General features: G+C 42.5%; 1 protein-coding gene and 1 long non-coding RNA gene across 2 annotated transcripts in view; both read right to left on the reverse strand.

The window, feature by feature from the left end:
- The window catches only part of SMOC1 (SPARC related modular calcium binding 1), a 135,439-nt gene that overhangs the window by 87,685 nt on the left and 25,212 nt on the right, over nucleotides 1–22,542 (reverse strand). Inside the window, exon 2 of the mRNA XM_080619313.1 lies at nucleotides 1,144–1,315. Coding sequence (XP_080475439.1) covers nucleotides 1,144–1,315 — 172 coding nt within the window. The remainder of the gene's footprint in view (nucleotides 1–1,143; nucleotides 1,316–22,542) is intronic.
- The window catches only part of LOC308221914, a 30,254-nt gene continuing 23,117 nt past the window's right edge, over nucleotides 15,406–22,542 (reverse strand). Inside the window, exons 2-5 of the long non-coding RNA XR_013957016.1 lie at nucleotides 17,581–17,698; nucleotides 16,844–17,094; nucleotides 16,497–16,740; nucleotides 15,406–15,477 (exon numbers count right to left, since the gene is read on the reverse strand). This is a non-coding gene — a long non-coding RNA (uncharacterized lncRNA). The remainder of the gene's footprint in view (nucleotides 15,478–16,496; nucleotides 16,741–16,843; nucleotides 17,095–17,580; nucleotides 17,699–22,542) is intronic.

Below are 22,542 nucleotides of genomic sequence, written 5' to 3' on the forward strand. Positions count from 1 at the left end.
TACATCATTTGCAACAGTCCAACTGCTTCTTGGACCCTGGGAAGAAAGCTTCTGGGCTTCCAGTATTCAGAAAGCAGCAAGATACAAAGGTCCTTTTCTAAGGATTATATTAGTAGTAGTAGTATATAGCTAAGGGAGAGAAGCTGCAATAAAGCAACCTAGCAGTGGTGAGGAAAAAAAAAAAAAAAAAAGAATAAAATCATACAAGCAAACTTCCCCCCCCAGTGAGAAACTGTCTAAAAAAGAGAGCAATATTTGAGGTCATGCTCATAACTCACCTAAAATATAAAGCTTGTAAATACATTGAAAAGGGATTTTCATTCTAGAACAACTAATTCTGACAAAGATACATTTTTATAACAGTAAAAAAAGCCTTCATAAACAAAAGCCAGGCGTCAGCATATGCCTGCTTATACTTCCACAGGGATTTTAATGAGTTTCTCCTGTCACTTTAACCAATTGCTAAAAACATCTGTGCCATCTGCCCTCTGAGTCAATTGTGCTCCCAGAAAATGCACTCAACTTGATTTTTCACTTCACTGCAGAAGCAAACCATTTGTGTGACAAAACACCAATATTCCTTTAAGAAGTTTCAACTTCACCTTTAGACTATGCTGAAGAGCTGAACTGAGAGGGAAACAATATTTTCACATTTAAGAAGCTATGTAACAGCAAACAGGCAAAAAAAAGACTACATAAAACCTTATATGAATTCTGTCTTCTTAATTAGCTCAGCACAGAAAGGCTGTGTATATCTGAAAATGGAGTAGACATCTAATGTGCACGGCTTCCCATTCCGTATTCCTATCACTCAAAAGTATCTCAGTTCCTCACTGGCAATGGGAGATCTTTTTTCAGGATGTGATTCTTCATTTCCGTGGGCCAGCTCCTTCTGCTCTGCAGACATATATTTCAGCCCTTTTCCAGTGACGTCTGGCTTTTTTGCCTTTTCTCATTTATAATTCGGTCAGCTCTTACTCCTGCCACCTAAGCCCAGATTCAGATACCCATGCTCACATGAATGCACAATTTCAATCAGATTAGTCACAGAGCATGGAACTAAACTCAAGGGTCTAAGAATCCAGTTTCTTATAAGGTACGACTTCCCACTCTTCCCCTCCAAAGCACTTGAAATCCACCTACCTTTGCACCGGCCACGGTGTGTCACACTCAGACTTGACTCCCGGCATTTGGCTCTCTGGTAGTCGCACATTGACTCATATGTTCTGCCATCAGAGGCACAGAGGGGTTTGGACTGGGACCTGGAGCAATGCAGGTTACACTGAGGGTCTCTGTCACGGTCGCTTATTAGAAACTGCAGGAATTGAAAAAAAGGAGGGAGAGAGGAAAACAAAAAAATATTGGTTTTGTTTGGTTTCCTAAAACAGAGCACAGTGTATTTTTTTTTTTTATGACAATAGCAATATGGGCTATAGCGCAGTTAAAGCTGCCTACCAAGGCTGACTTTGCCTGAAGGGAACTCTAAATGAAACACATACATCTTTAAAAAAAATAAATAAAATGAATAAAAATTAAGGGTCTTTGCCATTCCATTTTCTTTAATGGAACGGAAACATTACTCACTCTGCCTCACCTCTGAAAACATAAGATGTGCAAAGCCAAACACAACCCACACGGGAAGGGCAACACTGAGTCACAACAGCCCAGCTTGCCCAGTGCCCTGCTGCAAACAGTATCTGGTACCAGACAATTTTAGTCAGAGGCACAAGAAACTTATCACCAAGGAACCCAAATAACTTATCAAGATTGGCCTTGGTAGTTGAACCATGAATGTGGCCAGCTTTGTATCACAAGTTATTTGTTTTTAAAGCATTACTTACGTCATCTGTGGATACGACCTGCAACAGCATACCTTGCACACTCCCAAAGCCATGTTTTGTTCCTTCCCAAAGACATTCTGCCTCACTGGCAAGTGCATTGTATGCATCCCACAGTCTAATTGCACACTGAGTGAAAAGCTATTTCTTTTCGGAAGTCTGAATTTGTCATCTTTCTGAATAAGTCTTTTCCTGAACATTCACTTCAGATGCAGCCTATTTTGTGTAAATGTAGCACTCTTCTTGTCAATCTATCCATGTGAACAACTCCAGCCTCCCAATTCCTTGCCCAGAAGCCTTCCTCTGTACCACAATGACCACTGTTCGCATTCACTGAAGACAGCTTGGCTTCTGCCTCATCTTTTGGAGATGGGGAAACCCACAATGAACAGAATACATTTTCATTCCACTTGCTCCCTGCAAATCCCAACATCTGGCAGTAGTTTACTGTTGTACTAAGGATACAACAGTAAACTACTGCCTGTAAGGACACCCAGGTCTCTTTCCTAAGTTCATACTGTCTTCCTGAGGACCCTGACTGCTAGCCTTCTTTCCATAACCATCAGCATAGAGGTTTGGCAGGACACAATAGCAACAGCCCTTTTCATTTCCCATGCTACCCTACTCAGTGGTTACTCAGTCAGACCTTTAACTATTACCCAAACTCAACCACCTGCTCACAGAAAGACTTCAGGAGACTCTTGAAACAAGTCCCATGAGGATTAAGCAAAGAATAGGGAAGTTAAACCTGCCTTACAAATCCCCCTCCCAAGCTCCCATTCCTTAAGCCTCTCTCAAGCCTGGGGGGACCAGAGCTGCTCTCTAACACACCAATATCCCAGCTTGCTGTCAAAGCCATTAGAAGCTCAGCAGCTTGGAGCTGGCTGACAAGTGGGCACTGACTGACACCCTGCCTGTATGCACAAAGCCACGGCTCTCCAAGTGTGTTGATAGCTGGATGCCTTACAGGGAAGTGTGAGTCATTGCCATAATCACCTCGGTGTTACAGTTGCCTACAAAGCTGTCTGCTCTATGCTTTGAGGTTAAAACTGTTGAAAAAACATTGCCTGAAGCCTAGTTTGGGTTGGTTTTTAACCACTCCAAGAACATGCATCTCTTAAATTTGTTTTTTGACATTTAAAAGAAGATTCTTCACCCCTTTTCTCTCCCCACTTAAATGAGATGAAAAACAATTGAGAAATTGCGCATTTTCTTACAAAAACATTAGGTCTGTACTGCTGGATCTTTTGAAGACTCATGCATTACTAAAAGCTCTATTTAAACATATCAGCTGGGAAAAGTAAGCAAGGTCTGCATTTATTTTACTTTCGGTGGGGCAATCTTTCTTAAAAATATCTCATCTGTCAGTCTTGCCAAAATTTGTAACAGCACAGAGTTTTAAAAATATTTTTGTTCCTTTTCTGCAACACATTCTATAACCTGGCAACACCTGTTCCAAATGGGAAATTGGAAAATTTAAACCTGAAGGCAATTTTAAATGGTTTATAGAGACCTGAACTAGACTATAAAAACACTGTAAAGCTGGACCAGATCTTTGCCCAGTTCTTGTCAGGGGCTGGACTATCACAAGCGAGGTTGGAATTGCTCTGGCTAAAGTAATGTCTTTCTGTAGCCCCTGAGGTGCAAAGATCACCGGTGACACTAAACATATAGCAAAAAGCAGCAGACTGAAGATTCCTTCAAGCATGTGATGTCAGAGACGGTAAAAGACTTGCAAGGCTTTTCAGCTGTCTGTATAAACAGACTTTAAAAGCAGTGCTGCCCAATAGTACAGTATGGTGTGCATACAGCCATTAAGTATTCAGTTAAACACAGAAGCCATTCTGGTTTAGAAGGAACGCATGCATCTGACATTTATCACAACTTTGAGGGCTTGAGGTATTGGCATGAAATTTTTTTGCAAATTCCTTGTGTCAGAAGGGAGTTCCACAGACAGGAGTCATCCAGAGGTGCACCGAAAAAGCAAGACTATTGGTTCCCAGCATCGAACCACATTACAGACTTACTGAAAACTCTGCTTCTATCACAAAAACTCACCTAGGCCTCCTGCAGCCTGTACCAAAATACTTACTACAAAGGGGGCCTTGCAGGCCTGCTTCCAGAAAGGGCATCTCTGAAGAACAGAAAGGCCTTCTCAAGGCTGACAAACAAACTAAACCTATGGCTATGGAATAGCTTTCTCCCAGTGCCTCCTCACAAAGAGATGGGAAGGACAGCTGTGTATTGATTGGTTATGAGGGCCTGAGAAAACATGCAGAGCACCCCAATGCAGTCTATGAAGTTCTTGCCTGCCCAAATTAAGCCAAGAACCATGTTATAAGCAGAGGAAAAAAAAAAAGGGGGGGGGGGGTGGAATCAAAGCATTTTCGGCATTTATAATTTGGAGTACAGTAGGGAGCCCACACAGCATGTTAGGTGCTTTCCAGACACTGAAGGTGCCACACCTGCCTTGCCAAAAAAGTTTATGGTTTACGTAGTTGCACAAGATGGTGCTTGTTTTAGTTTGGCTAGATTGTAATTGTAAAAAGTCTACATTAATCTCCAGAAGGATCCAGGATCATGCCTGTCTGATCAGGGTTCTTCTCATGTGATCAGATAGCACTGCCAGAAAAGCCAGATCTCCTGGAGATATGACTGAAGGGCTTTAAAAACTTCCCCTTATCGTAGGACACCTTCTCCACTATCTCAGAGACCTTGTCTTCACATCGGTAGCTTTCAGGTAGCAAACTGGTGGTTCTTTGTCCTGCTTCTAGCTGGTAAGTGTTCATGCTACAGAGGTGATATCAACACAGACCATCCAGGGACATTTAACATACTGGCCGTTTTGAGTATCCATCCCCACCCACCCAGCACAGAGTTTTCTTTCTCGCATTTTGCCTGAGAGCACGATAACTGCCCTCCTTTGTAAGCAGCCTCAGCCACATGAAGAACACTGCATGAATGCTGAAATATGTGTCTGCCCATCAGGACAGCACTTGAGTCTATCAGTTTAACAGCTGGGACTACAATTCATAAGTTACTTGCTCCCAGTCCCTTATTCCCTTCAAGCAAGCAGGCACTCCTTTTCCAAGGAGCACAGCCCTGCTCCCAAAGGGCACTTGGTCACTGGAGGAGATGTTGCTAAGCAGTGTGCACAGGGTGTCCTGATGTCTGGCTACTCTCTAGACACAGCTGCGGCAGTAACATGATTCTCTGGTCCTTTCAGGGGAAGAGTGGCAAGATAAAATATTCCATCTTTAACACCAAATGTCCTATCATGACCCTTGAAAGCTCAAATCAAAGCCTAACAGCTATCCTAACAGCTTCAGGACACCCATATAAACAGACTTTACAAACAACAGAACCAATGCTCACAGAGCAGTGCTTGGTGCTGTACACACACAGGCACGCAACATGAACAGATCTGGACTCATGGAAAAAGTAACCCTACAAACACATGCAAGCACCAGCAGGTTTCCAAGCATCATCTAGAAAGAAGAGGTAAATAATTATCTTAGCTCTGAGATTTCTCAAAGCCTTTTCTTGATATCTGTGTTCCCATTTGTTTCAGAGCAGAACACATCCAAGACAAATGGGACTGGAGATGGTGTCACTCACTGGCTTATCAGTTCTTTTCTCTCCTCCCTTTTCCTCCATGACAGAAGAACTTTTAAAAGCAGACCTATAAACAAAAAACCACACAAAAACCCAACCCACAAGCACAAAACCCCACAAAAAACCAAACCTAAACAAAAAAAACTAGCAAAACAATGTATTTTCCAAGACAGTATTAAAACTAACCAGATTGCAAATGGAATCCCTTCAATGCAGACTCAAATATTAAAATAAGCATAAGTAACTAGACAAGACTATTTGTGGTTTTGTAGCATTTGCTTACACTAAGGGAGCTTGCACATCTACATCTAAGTCCCTGTCTTAGAGCTCCCAGTTCAATGCAGCTCTTAGAGCATCTTTTTATGTCAAATGTTGTATCTGTACCTAAACCTCCTCCTTTAGCAAATGTCCTCCTAAATGAGGACATAAACCTCCTCCTTTAGCAAATACATTTACACAGGTGCTTGCAGAAACCACTTCCCAAACTACTTTCTGCTTCTTCAGACTTGAAAAGAAAAAGGAAAGATAAGAGGTCAGAATGAAGTTAACTTTGCCAACAAAGCATATCTGTTCTTTTTCTCCACACCTCAACACCACTGCTGACAAACAACAAACACTGATTAAAGGGTTTTTAATGCCTGTGAAGGAAAGCAGACTCCCTGCAGCTGCACAGCAGCTGGGAACACTTGTGTTATTTAGCAGAGAAAGGTCTGACCCCACAAGTGAAAATGAGCTTGGTGGTCACTCATTCTATTCGCCATCTGGGTACATTATAAGCACAAACAGAACAGCACAGCCCTTTGTGATGGAGGTAACGAGAAATGGCCAAGGCATTGCAGTACCAGGGTAATATGCTTTAGCAAGGCTTCAAGGGAAAGAGGGAGCAAGGGACAAGAACGTGAGAAAGTGGAAGTCTATTGAGAAACAAAACAAGAAGACAAGAATCCTCTACAGATCAAAATAGAGGTGCCTCTGCTGTTTAGCAGCTTGGCCTCTGATTAATAATGCAGGCTCCTGCCTAACAAAACTGAGAATTAGAGATGGAGAGAACAGCATGTGCAATGCCTTACTCCTCCTGTTTTGGCTTACTTCAAGTTAGAAGACCCTTAGAGCACATCTTTGGAAAAAAGGCAATTGAGCTAGGTAGGTTCATATGGCACAGATCACCCACCCATTTGTCTAAGCACTCAGACTGGGCTTGCTAAGTACAAATGAGCAAATCCTTTCCAGGGAGAATTCCCCAGAAAAACCATGCAATTTCATACGTTAGAGGAGGCTATAAACTTCTGGACGTTTTTGTTGCTCTTGGAAAGCATCATTTCACATTTCCCAGTTTTAACCTCATAGATTTATGCCTTGGTTTCAGGCTCCAAACTGGTGCAACCAGCCATACTGGAGGCAGAGCTGGAGTCAAGTCTCAGTTTTAATCATGGCTAGACTCTCAGCCCCATGGCAGGTTGCCTACAGGGCACAGGGACTTCAACCATGGGTTTGGGACTTCAGCCGAGCTTTCTGACATGGAACCAGAAGCCTAGCAAAGATGTCAAAGATGTCAAAGATCCTGTTCTAAGCCACAGACCCAAAATGCTTGGCTTCTAGAAGTACAAAGAGAAAATTCAAAAGCTTTAGGAACTCTGGCAGAGATGGGACTGTGCTTGCAGTCTTCCATGTGCAGAAAGGTATCAGCCAGTCAGAGCCAACACAACCCACAGCAGCTGACCACGGTGTCCAGCATCTGTCCTGAAAGTGCCCGTGCAGCCTCAGAACCTACCTAGCAATAAAAGGCTTCCAAAGTGAGCTTACTGGGAAGTTCATCATGTGTTTTAGGACAGGGGGAGGAAGAGATTATTTTGTGTTACTATTTCCTTTTTGGAAATGCTCACAAGTTTGTATGGTTTAAGAATATGTTTTTAAACCAAAGTTTCTCGAAGTCCTGTACCTTAACAAGTTCCAGTCCTTGTGTGGGCACTTCCCCCAGACAGAGGGACTTACGAGAAGGATACTGTAATACTTTTATTCCTTGAGTCATCCCACCTGCAAAGTGAAGAGTCCAGCCTAAGTTAAAGCACCACTTCTGTTTCAACCCCAGGCCCCCAGCTGTGCAAACAAGAATGGGTTCAAAGCATGTAGCCTGTGCTTGAGGATGGTGAAGGCTAGGCAAACATTGCCTGCTTTGTGGCATGATCGGATAACTCTAGATGTATTTGTACGAGTTGAATTCAAGACAGTTTCCTGCCCTTACAGGCTAGAAATCTCATTTTTCTACAGTGATTCTCCCTTCCCCCCACCATCCTGCCTCAATCTTTGCTTTGTGTAAGCAACTGCAATGAAGGAGAGCACTTAGGTATTGAACTTCATCTGCTAGATGACTTCCAGCCAGGAAATTATACTTTGGTTTTCTTCATAAACTGATCCCCCAACATGATGCAGCAGCTGTGTTCTGCTTTTAGAAGGTGAGGTACTGGATCCAAAGAGGCTGCCTAACAACATATTTGAAGAGCCACCTACAACAAATGGTTCAGGAGAAAAGCTTAGAGTCTGACCTCATCCCAAAGAAGCTCTACTGGGTTTTTCTGTTGTCGTGCTTTTGTTTAACAAGAAAAAGTCATTGCAGTCAAGGAATGAACTTTTAAAATTATATCTCATTTTGCTTTTGAAGTGCAAATTTACGCCAGCGCTTAACTAAGGTTAACTTATGGTAAGGAATATGCCAGAGACATATCAAGGACAAGAAGTTAGCTTCAGATTTAAAAATAATCCCTTCTTATACAGAATTTTTATCCACATGCCTGTATCACTTTTATAAAAAGTTACTTTGATTATTTAAACATCAAGTTCATTTAAGCATCTCATAAGTTGTACCACAGATCAGTATACCAATCAACTGAAGAGAGGAGGAAACCAAAACTCTAAAACATAGACCAGAAATTTCAGCTCAAGTCTCACATTTCTGACACACAACTTTAAACCTTTCTAGTAAGTTTGGCAATATTAAGGTAGAGGCTGATTTAATTCCTTTGAAATAACATTACTTCAGCTTCTGTCAAAGCTCACTCTTCTACTCAGATTATTCTTTCAGCCAAGATGACATGTAAGCCTAGAACTAACTTGAGATTAAATTTAATTTGTCAAACACACTGACAAAAAAAGGCCATGTTTAACTTGGACTATTCTCTTTAGCTTTGCTACTATACATGGTGAACCAAATAGAAAATCCAGATGTTTGCATAGTCAGGCAATGAACTTCTTGTCCCAGAGAAAGTGACAGCAAAACTTTCATTAGTATAAAAGCTGGAATCTTGTCTTTAGTAAATTGCATTGTTTAACTTGATCCAGTCTTTCTGGTTTAGAGAGTCTTCTGCTTATTCAGTGCAACTCAGAAAAACTTTAAACATTCTTCTGTGTAACTTATGCCAAATAAGTCTCCTTTGAGTAACCATATCCCCTGCTTTAGTTTGTCATTATGATAATTGAGGCTGTTGTTCTCCCCAGTAAATGTAGCAGGATTACAAATTCATGCTGTCACTAGAAGGTAAGAAGTCAGCTCTTTCATTGTAATGGAATATGTTTTCTTCAAAACAAGTTCTCAGGAAAGCAGAAGGGTTAAAGCAACATCAGGTGGATACAGGACAGTATCACAAGCAGAATTTTGAGAAGAGTGATCCCTATGCTTACACAAATGCTATCATGTTGAATGCTTTAAACCACTGCATGTGCTCTTCATGATTTGGAACAAACCCTCTTGACCCTGACTCTCTTGAATCATGGAGGAGATCGAAGTACATGCTTTCTTACCCTCCAGTATGTAAACCACTACAAGTCAGTTCCAGTGTTTGTAGACTTCTGTGCACTCACATGGGAAGTTAAGCCACATACAGAAAGTGACCATGAAAGAATACTTTCTTGAGCCTATTTTCCCCCTTAGACTACCTTTAGTAGGACTTGATGTGCACTCAGCCTAGGAAAGCTTCTTCCCCAATTACAAAAGCTTGGAGTACTGTGGACAGAATGCGCAAGCTGTGGGGCTATCAGTTCTGAGCTTTTGAAGTGTTGGAAGATGGAAGTCTACCTAATTAGATTCAGATGTGTAATCAACAGTAATCTTCCTCTCCACATATATTTAGTTCCTTCCCAATAATTCCACTGGAACCTTTATAAGCCTATCACTGCTCAAGAGTGACAGCACTTGAGCTGTAAGACCCTCCCCTTGAATTTGTCTCAAAATTTCCACTATTAAGAGTTTGCCAACATTACAGTAGTGTCTCTATGCTGTTTTCTCATCACATTTCCTCCTTGTTTCAAAGGGCAGAAAAGTCTTGATATCAAATAAGCTTCTCACATGAGTCTTTGCTATGTGATGTGGGGGTAACACATTAATTGCAAGCATGTCTGATTACAACCAAGCTTTGCTGAAGCAAAGATTAAACGGAAGATCTATTTGATGAAGTACAAATCCTCTGCTGAGTTTCAATCAGTAGCCTGATAGCTATAAAGGGCTACTGTTTAAATTCAAATCCATTAAAATTTGGCTTCATCCCCTGACATCAACTCAGCCAGATCCCCCTCTCTTAAGCACCCTCTCATGCTGTCTTTTCTGTCATGAACTCAAAGTACTTTGCCCTTTCCTTCCACACTATTATTGCTGAAGAGCAGGGCACCTACTTAAAGTGGAGTGTTCAAGTCAGATGATAAGCTTTCTAAACATCCCAAACTGGCAAGATAAAAACCACATTTTCTCCTCCCATTACTCATTCTCCCCAATAAGTACATTTTGTACATGCCAAAGACTGCCCACCACAAAAATGGATATCAAGTCTTACCAAAGATGACTTTGAAACTCCTAAACACTATCTCCTAGGTGAGCACCATCAACTTCCTTTAGCGTGTACACAAGGCACAGTATGTGAGCACACATAGCAAAACAGATACAACTGAGTTTACATCAAGCTACATGCTCTTTCTCCACTGTCTAGCTTACACTACAGCCACTGTCTCATTTCAGTCACAGTCATATATATTAGACAACATTATTGTAAACAAGGCAGGTGTATGAAGAGGACTAGCATCTCTGGAACTGCTCTGCTAGGAGGTCATCACATGAGGAGACATGATGATTAAACATAGTTTATGAACACAGTTTAGTAGCCATATCTTTAGAGTTGAGCTCACGTGGAAATACAGCTGTACAAAGACACTCTTTAGATCACAAATGTTTTGTTCTTGTATATCTTCCAGGATGGAAAATGCCACCCATTACAATTGTATACCTCTACAAGTTTCAGTCCTTCTTCAATCAATTCTTCTAAAACACTGAAAGAGGCATTCAAATCGAAGCTGGCATCCAGCCTTCATTATGGTGGTTGTTACTGCTGCGAACAGCAGAATGAAGAAGCAGATATTAGAAATAGCTGAGCTCATTAGTTCTAAACCCAGCAAGGGCTGGCTGCCCATCAGTAGAGGTATACTAACTGAATGCCAAGACTGAAATTCCATTGCACAGGAGGGATATTAAAAAAGGAGGTACTGAGAACATTAAAGAGTTCATTTAACTATAGTCTTACCCCTACATGATCCAAAGACAATGATTAACCAAAGATAACTCTCAGGGGAAGAGGGCTGCATCAGGGGCAACTTCCCATTTCATGTGACTTTACATGTACTTCAGTGTTGAAGTTTCTGCCTGGGGACATAACTATCTTAACATGTGTCCAATAGGCCTAACTTGCCATTCCAAAGACATGTTTAGAGTTGGGTTATATACAGAGCACTAAAGGAGGCTGCCTGCTCAACCAAGCCCAGGTGAGGGGCACAAAGATGATCAGAGAGCTGGAGATTGAGAGGGTTTGGGTTGTTCAGCCCAGAGAACAGAAGGCTCCAGGGAGACCTTACAGCAGCCTTCCAGCACTTAAAAGGGGCCTACAGGAATTCTGGAGAGGGACTTTTTACAAGGACATGAAGTAATAAGACAAGGGGGAATGGCTTTAAGTTGAAAGAGGGTAGATTTAGATTAGACATTAGGAAGAAGCTCTTTACTGTGAGGTTGGTGAGACACTGAGTGTTCAAGGCCAGGCTGAATAGGGCTTTGAACAACCTGCTTTAGTGGAAGGTGTTCCTGCTCATGGCAGGGAGGTTGGAACTGTATGATATTTTAGATCCCCTCCAACCCAAACCATTCTATGATTGTAATCTATTACCCTCCTAAAGGCTCAAAGACAGTGAAACTGGGAGGGGATAAAAAAAAAAAAAAAGAAAAGAATTTCACCTTGTTCATACATAATATGAATACATACAAAATGAGCATGAGCTGGCAGTGTGCACTCACAGCCCAGAAAGCCAACCACATCCTGGGCTGCATCAAAAGAAGCGTGACCAGCAGGTCAAAGGAGGTGATCCTGCCCCTCTACTCTGCTCTTGTGAGACCTCACTTGGAGTATTGTGTGCAGTTCTGATGTCCTCAACATAAAAAGGACATGGAACTGTTGGAACAAATCCAGAGGAGGGCCATGAGGATGATCAGGGGAGTGGGGCACCTCCTGTATGAAGACAGGCTGAGAAAGTTAGAATCATAGAATAGTTAGGGTTGGAAAGGACCTTAAGATCATCTAGTTCCAACCCCCCTGCCATGGGCAGGAACACCTCACACTAAACCATGCCATCCAAGGCCTCATCCAACCTGGCCTTGGACACCGCCAAGGATGGAGCATTCACAACCTCCCTGGGCAACCCATTCCAGTGCCTCACCACCTTTACAGTAAAGAATTTCTTCCTTATATCCAATCTAAACTTCCCCTGTTTAAGTTTGAACCTGTTACCCCTTGTCCTATCACTACAGTCCCTGATGAAGAGTCCATCCCCAGCATCCTGGTAGGCCCCCTTCAGATACTGGAAGGCCAGCACCCTCCACAGAGCCTTCTTTTCTCCAGGCTGAACAGCCCCAACTTTCTCAGCCTGTCTCCATACGGGAGGTGCTCCAGTCCCCTGATCAACCTCGTGGCCCTCCTCTGGATTTGTTCCAACAGTTCCATGTCCTTTTTATGTTGAGGACACCAGAACTGCACACAATACTCCAAGTGAGGTTTCACAAGAGCAGAGTAGAGGGGCAGGATCACCTCCTTCGACCTGCTGGTCACGCTCCTTTTGATGCAGCCCAGGATACGGTTGGCTTTCTGGGCTGCAAGCGCACACTGAAGCCGGCTCATGTTCATTTTCTCATCGACCAACACCCCCAAGTCCTTCTCTGCAGGGCTGCTCTGAATCTCTTCTCTGCCCAACCTGTAGCTGTGCCTGGGATTGCTCCCACCCAGGTGTAGGACCTTGCAGTTGGCATGGTTAAACTTCATAAGGTTGGCATCAGCCCACCTCACAAGCGTGTCAAGGTCTCTCTGGATGGCATCCCTTCCCTCCAGCGTATCAACCAAACCACACAGCTGGGTGTCATCAGCAAGCTTGCTGAGGGCGCACTCGATCCCACTGTCCATGTCACCGACAAAGATGTTGAACAAGACCGGTCCCAACACCGATCCCTGAGGGACACCACTCGTTACCGGTCTCCAGCCGGACATCGAGCCATTGACCACAACTCTTTGCGTGCGGCCATCCAGCCAGTTCTTTATCCACCGAGTGGTCCACTCATCAAATTGATGTCTCTCCAATTTAGAGACAAGGATGTTGTGTGGGACAGTGTCGAACGCTTTGCACAAGTCCAGGTAGATGACATCAACTGCTCTGCCCCTGTCCATCAGTTCCGTAGCCCCATCATAGAAGGCCACCAAATTGGTCAGGCAGGATTTCCCCTTAGTGAAGCCATGCTGGCTGTCACCAACCACCTCCTTGTTTTTCATGTGCCTTAGCATGCCTTCCAGGAGAATCTGCTCCAAGATTTTGCCAGGCACAGAGGTGAGGCTGACTGGTCTGTAATTCCCCGGGCCATCCATTTTCCCCTTCTTGAAAATGGGGGTTATATTTCCCTTTTTCCAGTCATCGGGAACTTCACCTGACTGCCATGATTTTTCGAATATGATGGCCAGTGACTTAGCAACTTCATTCACCAGCTTCCTCAGGACCCGCAGATGGATTTCATCAGGTCCCATGGACTTGTGCACGTTTAGGTTTTTAAGATGGTCTCAAACCAGATCCTCTCCTACAGTGGGCCTAGGGTCTTCATTCTCACAGTCCCTGCATCTGCCTTCCAAGACTTGGGTGGTGCGGTCAAAGCCTTTGCCAGTGAAGACTGAGGTAAAGAAGTCATTAAGAACCTCAGCCTTCCCCAAATCCAGGGTAGCCAGTTCCCCCAGTATAAGTTGGGGCTGTTCAGCCTGGAGAAGGGAAGGCTGCATGGAGACCTCATAGCAGACTTCCAGTATCTGAAGGGGGGGCTATAGGGATGCTGGGGAGGGACTATTCATTAGGGACTGCAGTGATAGGACAAGGGGTAACAGGTTAAAACTTAAACAGGGTAAGTTTTGATTGGATATAAGGAAGAAGTTCTTTACTGTGAGGGTGGTGAGGCACTGAAATGTGTTGCCCAGGGCCAGGTTGGACAGAGCCTTGGGTGACATGGTTTGGTGAGAGGTGTCCCTGCCCTTGGCACGGGGGTTGGAACTAGATGATCTTAAGGTCCTTTCCAACCCTAACTATTCTATGATTCTACAATATCAAAATGATATCATACTCCCCTATTAATTATAGACAGAGTAGCTCATGTTGCCAATATCATGAAAGCAGCAGCTTTCTTCATTTATGGCTAACATTACTCCAGCATTCTTAAGGAGAAAGGGTTTTTTCCTAGTATTATTGAGGTTGTGCTGTCCCTGGACTTCCTGCCTATGGATTAAGAGGCAACAAAGACACATTCGCATTAGCAGAAGTACTAACTGTTCAGTTAACAGGTACACTGCAGTAGTGATGACCACCTACCAATGTAGATATTTGACATCAAGGTCACATTTGTCTGACCTGCAGACAGGTAGTTTCAGGGACTCAACTTTATGCAAGCTAAATAATAACATTTAAAGACACTATTTAGAAATCTAAACTCTCGGTTTAGCAGGCCAGCAGAGACTCTTCAGAATAGCCCTCCCATAGAGTGCTTTCGTTATCATAAGGATCCCCAGGCTTGGCTTCTTAACACTCACTGCTTCAAGTGCCAAACCTACCTTGGTGGATTCTGCAGTGACCCAAGGAGACACATTAATTCTAAGGCAAGGTTTCGATTCAGAACCTGTGCCAGACAGGAATTTGGAGCAAGAGGGAAAGAACTGGGAAAGATGTACAAAACAGAACTGAAACTCCTGTACAATGCCAGAAAAAAAAATAAACTTTTCCCCCTAACTCCCTATGGGAAAGAGTCATTGTTTCATTACTGTGTTCTGCAGTTCTGTTTGCACTGTATTTTACAGTGTTTACAATAATTCTCATCTTTCTACTTGTAATTAAACCAAATGCTTCCCTCAGCTTTGTAGGGGTAGCCACCCACAGATTTTAGCCCTTTGTATGAATTAAGTGTCGGACAACGCTTCCTCAGACTGGCAGGCAGTAGCAAAGAAGCTTTCCCCACTACTAAAGTCTTTCTGGATCACAAATGGAAGAACATGCTGTGCACATAAGATTCAGGATATGAACTTCAGTTCTGCTGGTATGAAACTAACATTTTGCTCCCTGCTTCCACCTCAAAAAAAAAAAAAAAAAAAAAAATCACTTAATAGGATTATCTAAATATGACAAAACCTTTCCATAAGAGACAAGATGCATGTACTGGTTGCTTTAGGAGTTGGAAGAGCTACAGAGAAATAGTTCTGAGAAACCAGAAGTGCTGGTGCAAGGCAAGAATGAAGGCTCCTTGGTAGCTGTACCACAGTTAGCTTTAATGCCATCACCTGCTGTCAGTGACATACAACATTCAGAAAAGTGTTACTGTACACACTGAAGAGTAAATCCATTTTCCAATTTCTGCAGACAGGATTCCTTTACTGTAGTTACTTGCGTCTTTCTGCAAAGTTGCAGTAGTAACCCAAGCTGATGGTTGCTGAAATTGAAAGTGAAAAATTAAACCAAACAGGTCAAGCATCACCACAGCACTGCCATTTACTGGAGAGTCAAACTATGCAACACCACTTCAAACTAGCAAGTTGTTAGCATGCAAGGTTTTCTAGCCTATTCAAGTAGAGTTCACGTGCCTTCCACTAGCTTGGGAGTAAGATGTTGCATTTTATCACCACCACTGAACTATCCAGCAATATTACTATTACACTAGCGTGAAAATCTGTTTACATATGTCAGGAATATTTTCCATACTGAAGTGACAGACATGGCTTGTGTGATGTTCCCAGCAGAACCCCTCCCACTGAGATCTACAAGGAATTATAGAATAATTTAGTTTGGAAAAGACCCTTAAGATCATCAAGTCCAACCATTACCTGAGCACTGCTAAGCCCACCACTAAACCATGTCCCTAAGCACCACACATCTACACATCTTTTAAACACCTCCAGGGATGGTGACACAACCACTTCCCTGGACAGCCTGTTTCAATACTTGACAATATTTTCTTGAATAATTTTTTTCTAATATCCAGTCTAAACCTTCACTGGTACAACCTGAGGCCATTTCCCCTTGTCCTATTACTTGTTATCTGGGAGAAGAGACCAACACCCCCTCACTACAACCTCCTTTCAGGTAGTTGTAGAGAGCAGTAAGGCCTCCTCTGAGCCTCCTTTTCTCCAGGCTAAACAACCCCAGTTCCTTCAGCTGCTTCTCGTAAGACTTGTGCCCCAGACCCTTCACCAGCTTCATTGCCATTCTTTGGACACACTCCAGCACCTCAATGTCTGTCTTGTAGGAAGGGGCAACATCACTAAGCTGTCTGGGTTGCTGCTACGAGGTCTGCAGTTTTTAATATATAGAAGGCAAAGCAAGGACAGGGGTGTCTTCAAAAGAAGAAACATTTACAGGTATCTTGATACTGCCCCAGCTTGTTGGTATGAGTTTCCCCAGCAAGATACAAAATTCCCATCAAAGCACTTCCCCTCACCATGTTATACATACATTTAATCCCCACATCCAAGCAGAAAGATGTTAGTGACTGATCTTCATGCAGGCTGTTCACTCTCTCAGGTTGACAGCTTTTTCACAACATTTTGTACTATAGAACTGTTTATTTTAGTGTATTTACTTTCAACTTGCAGAAGGGGTGATTCCAGCTACACTGAACTATTTTTCACACTTTGGTGACAAGCTGCAGAATACTCATGCTGATTCCTTGTTGCCAAAGGCAGACATTCATTATTTTCTGTGGAAGTAAGTGTTAGAGCATTTCCAGTTAAAAACATAGAATTGTAGAATGGTTAGGGTTGGAAGGGACTTTAAGATAATCTAGTTCTACAGTATTTCACCTTAAACACAAGTGAAGTTAACTGTCACTGTCACCAAGACTTCTGCAGGTAAAAGCCATCCAAGCCAGTGAAGTATCTTTATACATGAGTCATTTGGTCCAGGACTGACAGATTTCCACACAAGTAGCCACTTCTAGTCTAAATTCACACAGCACTCCTCAGGTTAACTTTCTCCTAGTTGCACTCATGGAGCTTCTGGAAGTGCTCAGCTAGCTTTGTGCTGCAATTTGTATGTGTCTCTCTAGTGGAAGCTAAAAAAGTAAAAAATAAATTAAAATCTAACATACTTATCGGTCTATTTTTGCTGCCTGCCTCCCTGAAGGGAGCAGGGTATCAGTTAATATAAGCAAATATAAGACCTTTGCACAATAAATCTTTGACACAGATAATTGGCAAGATTATTTCAGTCTCTCATCTTCCTTTTCAGGGCATGTTATTGAGAAAGTTGTGGCAAAACAGCACTGGCTTTATCTGGATTCCTCAGATTTTCTGGACCTCTTTCCGTCTGGTCTCAGACCTGGCCTCAGTACAAACACATACTCAGGCTCACTGGTCAGACAAAGACCAAATGGACATTTTTAGATGACAGAATTAAAGCAGGCTGTGATACCAGCTTCCATATGCAGGTTTTTGTGACTGCTTCAGACTAGGAAGAGTAAGTAGTACTCATACCAGTACACATCTGGAAGAGTAGACTGAGCTTCTACACAGGGTTAAGCAGTTTTCTTTCTTCATACCTTCTATAGCCTAAGAGGCTACTGAGCCTGGTGTCTCATCAGGAGGAATTTGCTTCTCTGACCCTAGTGATTGAAGTTCCTCTTCTCATTGGAGGATATTGCCCGCCGTTCCATCAGCCTGTAAGAAGAGCCCAGGAAGAAGTAGCACCAATGGGAAGGATCAGAAGAAGCAGGACATGCTTTATCATTGAATAGCACAACTGAGGGGTAGGCTGCTTATGTTATATTATACTGCTTAAGGGGATAGCAGGCAAGCTAATGCACTGGCAGGGAACAAGGGAGATGAAGTATCAGTAACCACTTCTCAACCACCTGCAGCTACCCATTCAGGAGTTGCAGCATTCATTTCTCCTCAGCCATACAAGAAGACAATAGCAAATCACACTCCCTCACACTGCTCAGATGTAAACCTCAGGATGGTTCTAGTCTCTATAGCCATAAAGTGCTGCTGACCCCAGCTGAGGTTTGTTTAAAAATAGGTAGATAGCGAGAATGAAGGCCTAGACTGTGGTGGATGGCATCTACCCCCAAAAAAGCAGCTCAGTGCCATCTAAAATTACGAAGACTAAGCGACAGCAGCACCCAGGGCAAACAGCTCTCAGTAGGCTTCTGGCTAAGAAGTCTGTTCTGAAGCAAAAGATGCTTCCCTTCTCCAATCCCCTTTGCTCAGCTACCTCTTCAAGCTGGGAAGTTATCCCAGGCAGTAGCTCTCTAAGCAAACACTGAGAAGTCCTAGTTTCACAAAAAAACCCAACTTGATGCACTGAATCACATATCGTCCCACTTCTTACAAGCTTTTTGGTCCATATCAAGGAAAACTGGATATAACAAGAGATAACTGGAGGGGGAATCAAATTTAAGAAATTCAGGGAAATTCAGCCTTACAAATAGAAAGGGAAGAGTTAGGAAAAAAAAAAAAAAAACAAACAAACCTGATTCTATGTTGTTTGATAGGACTCCAGGCAGATACTAGTCAGTTTAGGTAAACTGTGACCCAAGAGGAAATATCTGTTCTGATTTAAGAGATTGGGCTGACAGTCACATTAAAACTGTTTTTGTAGGTTCATAAGAAAAGGCCATGTACCTGGACTAGCTGTAAGATTTCATGGACCTTTGAAAATTAACTTTGTGGCCACCAGTGAAGATTCCAGCCTAATTCAGTCTGGATCAGCTTGCTCAGCCTTTTCAATCCCAATTTTGCCATGACCATTTGCTCCACACATTTCTCCAGTCAAGTCTCCTTGTAACCAGACAACCCCAGTTTCTCACTCTGTCTCTGCTCCCTTTTAGTTCCAGTCCTCTTAAGATTAAGAGAGGTCCTGCACATTCAGCTCTCTTCCAGTACCTAACTGGAAAATACTGAAACCTTTGAGAAAACATTAAAGCCAAGAACAGTCATCTCTGGTCCTCCCAGCTGAAGCCTGCCAGCTCATGCCAGGCTGCTGGTTCATTCTCATCCCTCATCACTGCCCTAGCTCCTCCTCTCCCATTCTCAATCGATCCAGCCTCCGAGATCTTTTTCTCTCTTCCCAATACCAGTTACAGACCCATATGACTTCATTAACCAATTTCTCATGCATAATTCAGTAGAAAGTAGTTATCAACCAGACCCTCAAAAACCTTAATTGTACTTAACTCTATCCCCCTGAGTATATACTCAGCTCTAATCCAGCTCTATCACTAGCTACTACTTCAATTCCTAATCCTCTGCTACTGGTTACAGCTCACACACTAGCACCTTCTTTTGTTCACACAGGGTTTTTGACTCCAGACACAGAGAAATAGTCAATTTAATGTTGCCCTAGTTTTGATCCATCAAGCCAGAAGAGCTTTAAATCTTGAAAGCAGATTTTACTCCTATTAGTTTTCAGTGACGGAGCAAGATGAGCATAGTCTAGTTTCTTATTGCTAACAAGCCCCTGGGTATCACACAGCTGCTGGCCATTGGGCAGTGAAGCAGTAGCTCAGTTTCTTGCAAAGATATTTTAGAAGCACCACACTATGTTATACTCGGGTATCAAGACAGTGCACAGTGGTATAAAACAAAAGCACAGTGGGAAATGGCAAGAAAATAATGCCAATTTAAATTTTCCTTAAGAAAATACAAACCATCTGAAAACAATACCAAGGTGTCCTGCAGAGAATCCATCTCTGGATTCAGCTACCTTCCCCCTGAATACACACAGCCTACTAAAAGCACAGCTATGTAAGGGCTCACTCATGAGAAGGACTCACTGCAGTTCTCAAGTCTGGCTGTGAAGTATCTGTCAAGGAGCTTCCTTCTTCCCTCTCTCTCCACCACTGGAATTTTCTCATTTGTAAGCAGAACCCAACGCAAACTTCTTAGAAAAGTTTGCAGGGTAATTTAGTCATCCCTAGGTAAAGGGAGGGAATGCTTCAATAGGTAAAACCAGAGCCAGAATTTGAACACCTGTGAACAGGGTTTAAAGGAGGAAAGATCTGAAGTTTGCACGCAAAGGGGTTGACAGCAGTATTTGGCTCCAATACACAGATTTATATCCCTGCCTACTTCATCATTCTCCATGTTCATACAAAGAAGTGGATTCTGTTATAGAGTATGAGGACTGCCTTGGAGCAGAGATATTCAGCTGAGCACTGTTCTTAAAATGGAGTCACTTAAAGTCCTCTAAATCAGGTGAACCTCAGGTTTGCAATCAACGGAGTATTACTATGTGATAACTTAAATGAGAAAGCCTTGAAGCAGGACTGGCATATATCCTCAAGTATGGAAAGAAGTTTCTTCAGAAGTGCCAAAATGCAAGTATGGATCCTTAAAAACCCACTACTGAATGAATTGCTAAAAAGCAGGAAACAAAGTCAGAGAGCCTAGTCTCCCAGAATCATAGCTTGCCATGTGCTAATGACACTTGCCCAAACATTTTACTGGTCAGTTTTCTGAACTGGCAAGCTCTGAAGGTGGCTAAGTATTTACAAAAGAGGCTCAGCCTGGACCGGGAAGAGATGAAGCCAAGGAATGGAAACAGCATCCTCACAGAAACTCAGTATAGTGTGAATTTAGAGATGAGATTTTTACTTTTTTTAAGATGGTTGTCTTACTATTGCCTTCCCAAGGAAATTCAAGGGCCTGAAGATTCTGTGAAGTGATGGCAGCTCTGATTTTGACATTTCTATGCAGAAAATAAATACTGTCCAGTACTTATGTCAACTCAAACAGGCAGAAATAGTGTGCCTTCTCCAGAACTGCACCCTGAAAGGGAAAGGAACCAAAAGATTTTTTTTTTTAGCTCAAACCCAGGATATGGAGGATGCATAAATCAGCAGCTAGCCTTTGCAGCATTGTGCAGGCTAGACTATATTGTTCAACATGTAACAATTAACCCAAATTCACTGGTCAAATTCATTAGGTATATATTAACTACATAGGAAAAAACAAACAAACAAAAAACCAAACAAACAAAAAAACCCCACAAAACAACAAACCAGCAAATCACTCCTACTAGCTAATGCTAGTTTTCCTTATCATTTTTCTAGTTAAGCAGAAGCCATCTTTAACAGCAGAAGCAGCCCATTACAAACACTCAGCTAAAGTTCTTTCCACACAGTACTAAATAGTTGAGGCAGAAGGCAATAGTTACTGGTTTGGAGTAGCTCTACTCCTGCCAGTGGTGCCACATGACAGATTTACAACTAAGATGACACTGGAACTGCTTACCTTCATCTCAGTACTTCTTAGACAGGACTCCCCAAAAACAGGGATCAAAATCCATAGCAACAGCTACCCAAAGCCCAGCAATGTATAGCTAGGGACCTGCCTAACAGGCTCACTCTAGCTAACTTCTTGACTTCTATTTGTTACCTTGTCCTGGGCATCTCACTCCATTTTGTACTTCAAATCATTCCCCCAGTATAACTAATTTTTTTTTTTTTATAAAGTTTGCCACTTTTAGACTTACATCAGTATTCCTTCTCCTTGTAAGAAGCATGAGTAAGAGATTCGTCCACCCCTTTGATCAGGACCAGCCCACCAAAAGCAGCAGTACTACAAACATGAACACGCTGCTTTTCCCATCCACAGTCTAGTTTCACTAACTTGAATACAGGACGCAAGAGCCACAAGCAATCTGTCCTGAAAGAAATACATACCACACTTGAACTGCAGAGGTATCACTAAAGGTCTGTTTCAAGGCCCCTAATAAGCAATTGATCATAAGCTCCTATAATAATTTTCTTCACAGATGTTGTGACTACTGAGCCAGGTATTTGTACTACCCTTTAGCAGTGTCCATGTATGCAAAGGATGTTTATCCAAATACAGACCTTACTTGCACTTTCTGTCGAGTCAGATATTATAGAATTAAACCAGTAGTCAGAAAACCATAGGCAGTTGTATGGAAAGCAATTTCCATAAGTCATGTCAACAACAAAACTTAACAAGGGAATTAGTTTGAGGTTTTTCCAACAGCTTGCTTGTGGGAGGATTTACTCTATGGTCATCATTAACAGAACCATTCACTGACCTCTAGATTTCCTCCCTACACACTGTCTGCACTGGGTTCAACTTCTGGAAGAGTATCTGTGGCCTAAGTACACAGAACTGGGACTCTCAAGTCCACTGACCTCTTCAGCTTACCAAGCTTAAGTTTTCATTGTTAAGAAGAGCAGAGCAGTGTTGCCTGAGAAAAGCAAGTTATTTAGCCTTAATAAAGTGATACTAGTAATAAATTGGGAACACCAGAGAAATCCTGTAGCTTTTGACTGTCTTACATGGTGACAATATGTGGCACCAGCTTGGTGGTCTAGCCTCAGAGGCTAAGCATTAGCAAGGAGCTTCAACTCAGCATTTAAGAATATGATACCTGCAAAGAAAACTTGCAGCAAAAACAAACCGAGCATCAGGAAAGAACTGACAGAGCTTTTAAGGGGAGCTGGCAGAATGGCAAAGGAAAGCCCAGTACCAAAGACACAGAATATTTAACTGTG

This window comes from Psittacula echo, assembly GCF_963264785.1.
Source record: "Psittacula echo genome assembly, chromosome: 5".
Lineage (NCBI taxonomy): Eukaryota > Metazoa > Chordata > Aves > Psittaciformes > Psittacidae > Psittacula > Psittacula echo.